The 8,931-nt window shown below is 33.9% G+C and overlaps 1 protein-coding gene and 1 pseudogene across 3 annotated transcripts; one reads left to right on the plus strand and one right to left on the minus strand.

Annotated features, from left to right (window-relative positions):
* Positions 1 to 225: 225 nt before the first annotated feature.
* Positions 226 to 3,423, minus strand: LOC111388854 (annotated as a pseudogene).
* A 1,856-nt stretch (positions 3,424 to 5,279) lies between these two features.
* Positions 5,280 to 7,582, plus strand: LOC111388870 (DNA-directed RNA polymerases II, IV and V subunit 11). Of its 3 annotated transcripts, none has more exons than XM_023013685.1 (5): positions 5,280 to 5,447; positions 5,577 to 5,666; positions 5,756 to 5,834; positions 6,418 to 6,513; positions 7,312 to 7,582. In XM_023013685.1, the coding sequence occupies exons 1-5, from the start codon at positions 5,395 to 5,397 to the stop codon at positions 7,342 to 7,344; spliced, it is 351 nt and encodes a 116-aa protein (XP_022869453.1). In that variant the 5' UTR covers positions 5,280 to 5,394; the 3' UTR covers positions 7,345 to 7,582. The 3 variants fall into 3 exon arrangements, with proteins under 3 accessions (XP_022869453.1, XP_022869452.1, XP_022869454.1); XM_023013684.1 differs by lacking the exon at positions 7,312 to 7,582 and adding an exon at positions 6,587 to 7,274; XM_023013686.1 differs by lacking the exon at positions 7,312 to 7,582 and adding an exon at positions 6,592 to 7,274.
* Positions 7,583 to 8,931: the final 1,349 nt, after the last annotated feature.

The following is an 8,931-nucleotide window of genomic DNA, read 5'->3' on the forward strand; positions in this document are numbered from 1 at the left end:
AAAGTCTTTTGTGTATCAATAAAGCATTTATCATTCGAACAATAATGCCAAATTTTTTGGCATCATGCTTTCATTTTCTTCTTTTCACAAGTTTTATTTTTTTTATTTTTGTCTTCTTCATTTTTTTTATATTCTTTTGTTGTTAGCAACGATTATTTTTTTGAGATTTTTTTTGTATTATATTGAAATCATACTTATTCTTGTAATTATATTTTTTTATTAGATTTAATGCATATTTTTGTGATCACTATCACTCTCCCACGAGATACCCGTCTTGTTTATGGTCACCGGCTGGTTGTTGCAGTGAAGTCGTAAGTATCATTAAACAGGATCCAGGCTATAAGACCACAAGGCACAATTGGCATCCCGTGGGCAGTGTCTTCGGGCTCACAAGCACTTGTGTCACCTTCATCTCCTGGATTTCTCAGTTGCTGATCACTTCGGCCCTTCACATATCTTAGAAGGGCGTAGATATCAGCCACATAGTTTGAAAATAAAAAGGAATAATAAATTAATATGTTCATGAAGAATTCCTAACAATGTGCAAAAGATTTCAAATATACAACTATTACAAGATACCAGAAGAGAGAATAAAATAAAAATTTCGGTGGAGTCATTTCTCTTATAGAAGAGTTCTGTATCTATGATAAAAACAAGGAATCACTAACACTCATCCACGGAGGTAGAAATCCAAAATATTGCATCAAAGAAACAGTTAAATATTTAATTTACCAAAATTAATGTCAGAATATAGAAACATTAAAAGTACCTCCGATGATTCTGGTAGAAATTGTCAAGCTGTATCATATACATAAATGGGCCGTTTCATGCATTTTGTAACTTGATGATTAATCAATAGTTATCAAATTTTAGATTTTATAATTATACTTAAATTTAAAATGCAATTGACATGGTAAAACTCAAATACCATCGAATTGAAACTCACCATTAGATTTATGTGGCAGGTTTTATCTTGAGGGCTTTGAATAAATCCAACCTATCATTTCTTGAATCTAAAGGAATGCAATCAGTCTCATATCGATCGATAATCTCAACAACCTGATGAAAAGAAGCCACTTTAGTGAGGGAAGCACAAAAAGCAAAAGAACGATAGGTTAGGAAATACTGAGCATACATCCTGGGAATCAAATAGCGAGACAAGGCCAATGGGAATAAAGACGATGCTAACAAATAAGAAAGCTGAAATCACCTGCACAGAACATAGTTTATGAGAGGAAGTAAATCCATAGGTAAAATAAATCCCCATAATGTGGTGAATTACAATAAGACACCAGTAATGTGTAGAGACATTTTATAATATTTACCCATTTAGGTGTTAAAATAGGCTTGCATGCTGGAAGTTCTTGTTGCATAAACCTTGAATCTGAAGAGATAACAAAAATAGTAATGATGCTTTAATCAATCAAAATCCAAATTATGATCAAAATACATATATTATTGCTTCACAATCAGTGTGAACACTCCGTACAATCAGTGCAGAGTGTCCGCACAATGTGCGGATGGAGTGCAGACACTCCACACTGATTGTGTGGACGGAGTGTGGACACTCCGCACAATTCGCACAGATTGTGCGGAGTCTCCGCACACTCCGCACTCCGTCCGCACAATCAGTGCGGAGTGTCCGCACTCATTGTCCGGGCGGAGTGTGGAGTGTCCGCACATTACTCTCGACTTGTGTGGAGTCTCCGCACATATGAGGGAGAGTTTTTTTTTTTTTTTAAACTTATTCTTGTAATTATATTTTTTATTAGATTTAATGCATGTTTTTAACTAATAAAATAACAAAGTAAACAAATATTAGTTGCATGATCCAGGAAAAAAAAGAAAGTTCTCTCAAATTTGTGCGGAGTCTCTACACAAATTGTGCGGAGACTCCACACAGCACGTGTAATTTTTTTCAGTTAAATTATTAAAGCAGTAAATTAGACGAAATTAAAAATAGGTAAACGCTTTTTGTTTACTTTTTTGTTATTGATTTTTTGAGAAATTTGATTTGTATACTTTTTTAGTATATTTTTTATTAGCTTAATAATTATTAATAATTATTATTTTTAAAGCATTTTATATAAATAAATTAAACATAATTATATATATAAAAAAAATGGAAATGCACTTATTAAGTAATGATATCAATTAAAAAAAATAAAAAAATATCTCCGCACAGTTGGGAGAGATCAATTGATCTCTCCGAACAATGCGGAGGTCTCTCCGAACAGTTTCGAGAGTTTTTTTTTTCAATGACGACTAAATCTTAACTATAACATATTATTATAACATATTGTTTACCAAAAGTGAGATCAAAAGCTAAAACGGAGAGTTGGCAAACTGCAAACTCTCCGCACCATGGCAAAACTCTCTGCACAGTGCGGAGAGAGTTGATTTCTTCACGCAGTGCGGAGAGATCAATTAATCTCTCAGCATTGAGCGGAGAGATTTTCTTTTTTTTATTAGTAATTTTTTTCTCTTTTTTTCCTCTCTGCTTTTCCTACTTTTCTTTATTTGTTTACGTAGTATCTATTTTTTCCTACCTTTTTAAGCCATTGATCTTTCTTCTCTCCCACAACCCATTTAAGACACTAAGAGATGACAACATGAAATTTTGTCATAAAACCACAACTTAAAGTTCATTTGTAGTAATAGAAGGCTTTCTGAATTTCTTTGCAACTCATACTCCAATTAACAATTTATAACTACAATAATAAGATTATATCCAAAACCTCTATTTCAATTAGCAATTTTTTATAAAAAAGGACATGAAATAAATAAATGAATGGAAAACATAATTTACCACTGGTAAATGCACAAGTCAAGCCATCATAAAAGCAACAAAAGTAGTGAACAATCCTAGCAAACAATAATTCAACCGATGCTTCTGGAAGCAGTAAATCGCAGCAAGAGTGCTAACCCAAATAGCAGAAGGATGAAGAAAATGTGGTGTAATCGTTGTTTGATTTTCTCGATGGTTTTCTTTTGCCTCCATCAAGTTAGAAGAAGAGCAGAGGAATGGTCGTGGGAGTGAAAAAATGGAAACGGTATGGTATTAGCCGAAAACAATAAAAAAAGGTACAAAAAATGACGCCATTTTTTTCTCTTGTATAGTATTTTCGGATTAATTTACTGTTCCATCCATAGTAACATCTCGTTCCTCTTTTTATTAGAAGTTAGATAATATCACAAACATCACACATTCTATTTGCCCCATCAAAGCATGCATCCTTTTTCTCACTTGAATTAATCTAGAGCCTTCATAGGGTCTGCACCGACCCTCACATGGGGCCCCATGTGATTTTATTTTTATTCCCCCCCCCCCCCCCCCCCTGAACCATTCATCCCCCCTCCCGAAAATGAACCATTCATCCCACCTCCGATGTCTCGTTTGTATCGACCATGTGAACCATACATCTGTATGTGTAGCGTGGCTCATTAACCTATATGTACGATCTTTATTGACGATAATGATCGACAATATTGGCGTTATCTAAATTCGAACCATTACTTTTAATAACAGTTCTTGAAATGAATGATTGTGATGTTAACAAGTGTGAATTGTAAAAAAAATTGTACACGTAGCATGATTTTTCTCATTTTGTTCCTATTTGAATAAAAAATTTGAGATTAGATTTTGTAAAAGTTTTTTTATTTTTTATAATAAATGTATAGTTGAAGAGTAATGAAAATTTTAAAATTACATCCAAATTTATTTTATCAAAATTAACATATAATTTAAAAAGATTAAAAATAATAATTTAAAGAACATGGCTAGGGCTATAAGCAAAAATTGCCAAGTCGAAAAATCGAACCGAAATCGCATTTTAGAAATCGTCGATTTAATGCCACATGGACCCGGTCAACGAAATGGTTTTGAACCAAGCCAAACCTGTCAAAATGGTTTGATTTAGGTTTGAGAATTTTAATTGCGGTTTAAAATCAAGTAGGATAGGCGAAAAAATAAATAAAAATGAAAAAATGAAAAAATGAAATTTTTTGAAAATTCATCTAAATATGTAAAATTCAATAGTTTTGTCATTTGTAGGTATTTTTGTTAATTTCTAATTTTCTAATACAGATATATTATTATTATTATTATTATTATTATTCAATAATCCTAATTTATATCTAATAATCTCAAGACTAATATAGTCTATCAAAAGCCATTTTCTTCTTCAGAATTTGGATGAACTCCAGTTGACACCAAATACAGTCTTGAGCCACCGGCACACACACTTCTTTTTCAGATTTTTCACGCCTCTTCAAAGTTGAATTGAAATCCATTATATCAAATCGCAGACAAAGAGATCCTAGACCTTTGATGATAATATTTGCTACGAATAAAGTATCAGATTAATAATTTTTTTTGGAGCAAACTAAGATAAGAACCTGAAATTCAATGTGTGTCGTAACATCATACAAACGTAAACCTGTGTAATTGTTATATTTAGATATTATTGTGGTTGGTTATTCTCTTTATCTAATCAGTATCCTTTTTTCAGATATGATGACAGGAGATCTTGTTGGATATCATTATGTTTTTTGGGCCTTATATATAGTTTAGTAGACTTGTATTGTAACGTTATTATATCGTCATTAGCCTAAAAAAATGAACAAAAATGAAAAACAAATTACATTTTAGCTTATTGTGATTTCACTTTAATTTAGTTGATATTTAAATTTATAGTATGTATATTTAGCCCCTGTTTGAACCATATTTTCCATATCATCATAATGAGAAAATTGACCATCGGAGAGGAGGTTAGGTCTCACACATGAAGCAGCAAGTCAACAAGGTAGCTAGACTTGTGGGATAACAATCCAAATTTTCAATTTTTTGTCCGAAAAATTTGGTTCAAACAGAGGCTCGTTTGTTTTAGATTTATTGCTAGTAATATATAAATATATATTGAATTCAATGAATTAATGACATAAAAGTAGATACGCAAAAAAAAAAAAAATGACGAAATCAACGGTTTAAAATCGGATCAAATCATTAGATTTAGATTTGAGTTTTTTTTCTAGCTGTTCAAAATGATTTGATTTTGGTTTGAATTTTTCTCAAATGAATTTAAAAGATTTTGAGAATTAATTTTTTGACTGTTAGAAGAAAAGTAGGGTCCACTCATGAGAGAAGAAGTCAAATATGACGGTTAAAATAGTAAAATAACGATCAAAAAATTAATTTTTTGGATGAAAAAATCGAGCCCAAACACGCCCTTGATCTGAAAATTTGTCAAGGACCGCTTACCCCCTACACGACTCAAACATTGAATTGAAGGTAAAAAGGGTAGGCAGAACAAACTCACCGACGTCGCTTCATTAACCAAGGAGAGAGATTTTCTTACTCCCAGACGTGCCACTGAAGAGTGTTCGCCTAGTACCATGAATGCCCCTGACCGCTACGAGCGATTCGTCGTCCCCGAGGGCGTCGCCAAGTACACACTCTCCTTCGTCTGCAAATTATATGTATCTGTATGTGTATATACACATATAATCACTGTTTTGTGTATATACGTTTGCTTGCTAATGCTATTTCTGCCTCGGATATGTATATAATGAAAAAGGGTGTCCTACGAGAGAGACACCAAGATCATCAATGCGGCGTCCTTTACCATCGAGCGTGAGGACCATACTATCGGCAACATTCTCCGCATGTAAATATTTATTTTTCTTCTGAGCTTTTTTTAAAACCCCATTGTTAAAATGCTAATTTTTTTTTTTAATTGATAAAAATATGACTCAGGCAATTGCACAGGGATGAAAATGTGCTCTTTGCTGGCTACAAGTTGCCTCATCCCCTTAAATACAAAATCATCGTTAGGGTTTGTATTTAATTGTTATTTATTTATTCTTAATTATTTTACGAGCTGCATTATTTTTTGTATTCAGAGGAGGAGGTGTGGGTACTAGATTTTGGATTCTAAGATTTGCGGGAGTTTGTTGGAAGATTTAATTTCATGGTGTTTCTTTACCTTTTGCTACACCCCCACAAAAATAGACTAGTTTCTAAGATTATTTGTAATGTGATGCGTGTTAGATATTGTTAAAGCTATAGGTTGACGCTGAACCCTTTTTCCGTAACTTGCAACTCAGTGCGTTGAGTATTCATTTCCTGTGTATGTGTGTACACATCTATATCATCATGATCACTGTAACTTCCACAAAAGATGATTGAAAATTCACACAACAATTTCTTTGTTCCTTTCATGAATTCATAGCATTTATTTGCTTTCTCATTTTCTTAGTGAGAATGCTCGCACTTTATAAAAAAATCTGATATAATCCCAACTTCAAGATTGTTACTTTCTGATTTGTCATCGTATTTATGGTTATTACTTATTTGGTCAATTTGGTCAGAGTATTTCATGCCCTTTGGGTTTTAACTTTTCGATGGCCAATCTGCAGATTCACACTACGAGCCAATCATCACCAATGCAAGCGTACAATCAGGCTATCAATGATCTGGATAAGGAGCTTGATCATCTGAAGAATGCATTTGAGGTAATATTTCATTTTCCTGATTCCTGTTAAACCATGTCTTTTGAAGGCTGTTAACTCTTGTTTTTGTTATTAGTGCAGTGCCCGTAGGCAGCTTATTCTGATCCTGTTCTCTAGTTGAACATCTACCTTCCACTAGGCTCAAAAGTTACTGCAGGCATTAGGAAAAAAAATGTGAAGCTTACTTTAACAACTTTCAAATAGAAAAGGTCCTATATGACATACAATCAAGTTTGAATAGAGGTCCCTGTTTAATTTTATTAACAACTTCGTTTTGATAATTACAACTTGGTATTTGTGGGTTAAAAGTTCAGCCTCTGACTCAAATCTGCAGTCACATATAGACTTTTGACTAGTCTTTGGATATTGATTTCTTCGAATGGGTCGGGTGAAAGCACTGAAAGGTATAAAAATACGGGCTAAATTTCAAACTAGGCTTCTGCTTAGAACCTTCTTTTACAGCACTCTATTTATCAGGAACTTTTCAGATTCAAAAGGCTCTCTGTATAATTGTTTAATCATGAAAACTTCTCTGCTAATTTTAGAATTTAGCGTAACTGTAGTTTTTATGACAAACATTTGAAAACGATGAAGAGAGTTCAATTGAAGGCGAATTAATCCATTATAGATTCTCAAATAAAGCTAGCCAAGATTGTATCCTAGCGTCCATTTAAGGGGCCTTGGCCAGGGTCCCATTGATGTGGGACTACAGTTTATGAGAGAATAGTTATTAAAATGGTAGATTATTGAGCCACCCTTCGTTCTTGTGATATCTATCTTTTATCTTCCATTGTCTTGTAGGCTGAGTTGTCTAGGCACTCTGCGAGGCAGTGAAGGGAGTATTAGAGCTGCAGGGCATTTCATTATAAATGGTTCGCCGTATGGTGTCTTCTGTAATGTAGTTTTCATGTGAACTTAGTAACCAGAATTGTGATTTACTTTAGATTTTGTGGAATCCTTCGGGAATATTATATCGTGACCAAAAATTGTAGTGCTGGCTGGATCCTGAAAGCTATCGAACACTGTTGGTGAAGCTTGATTCTGATATCTATAATCTAACTTTGCAGGAAAGTCTCATTTCAGCATTTAATGAATGGTCTGATTACCTGTACCCACCCCATCTACATCCTGATACATGCTATTGATCGAGTAAAAGTGCAAGAACGTACCAAAAAACATTTTAGAATATCATCCCCATTCAGCTATGTATGAACTGTATTACATCCGTGCACTCTCATTTCCCCAACTCTTTAAATCATCCAGTCATGGACATAGTATCAACACCTTTACTGTGTGCTTCACTTGTCAATGCATTTCACTTCTCTACTCGTTTTGCTTCTCACCGGAAATCTCCTCCGTCCCTCCTGTACTCCAACTTGCTAATTTCCACAACCTGTCCAAGGTTTAAGCCTTGGGTTTTGACGGTGGACTTAAAAGCATATATGGATGCTTTATGTCAAATCATTCTGGATAAGCTTGCATCCTTGTCCGTCAATTCTTTCATGTCAATTATGTAACATTATTCTGTGATCTATTGGTCAATGATGGGAAGTAAACAGTGGTAAATAAGGTTACACGCAACATGCCAATGTTAGATTTGATAGTGGACTTATAAAGCACGTATTGATGCTTTATGTCCAATCATTCTAGATAACGCTTGCACAAATGCAAATACTTTCATGTCAATTATGTAACGTTTTTCTTAGATCCCTCTTGTGGTTAGTGGTTAACTAAGTCCAAGTTGGTGATTCCATCTCTTGTGGTTTAGGACCGAGAATGAGATTTATATGTATTGCGGTCGCCTCGAGAGTTCATCCTTCATAGCACATAGATAGTACCAAATCCCTTATTTTCAAATGGGGGTAATTGGTACACAGACGTCCTTGTCGATTGTCCCTCTATAATTGTCACTAAAACTTCTATCATTTGTATCCTCGCATCAATCTATTCTTATGCGAAATGTCCTTTCAGTAACCTATCATCCATTTGTTTCATTAAGTACGTGCATCCTCTGCGGACGATAAATTGTTAATTCACTCAGTCCTTATCAAGTAATTTTTAATAAAAAATGAAAAAAAAAAAATTGAAAGGGAAAAAAATATTTTCTTCTCGTAAGCCGCCAAACTCCTTCCCCGCCCCCCACGAGCTCTACTTTCATGAGCTCACCACCACGAACCAACCAGTCTGTCGTCCCAAAAGTTCCCGCATTGCAATTTTTATGGACACGATTTGTTTTATTTTTCAATTTGCGAAAATCTTAAAAAGAACCAGGATAAGAATATGTACGTATGATATTGGTGCCGTGGCTCTTCAATTTCTCTGTTTAGAAGTTGAATTTGTACATTTTTTTTTTTAAATTTGATTTTTGAAATAGGTTTTCGATAAAAATTTTAAGACCTTAAGAAATCTAATTGTAAAGTT

Source organism: Olea europaea, unplaced genomic scaffold (assembly GCF_002742605.1).
Source record: "Olea europaea var. sylvestris unplaced genomic scaffold, O_europaea_v1 scaffold532, whole genome shotgun sequence".
In the NCBI taxonomy this organism is placed as follows: domain Eukaryota; kingdom Viridiplantae; phylum Streptophyta; class Magnoliopsida; order Lamiales; family Oleaceae; genus Olea; species Olea europaea.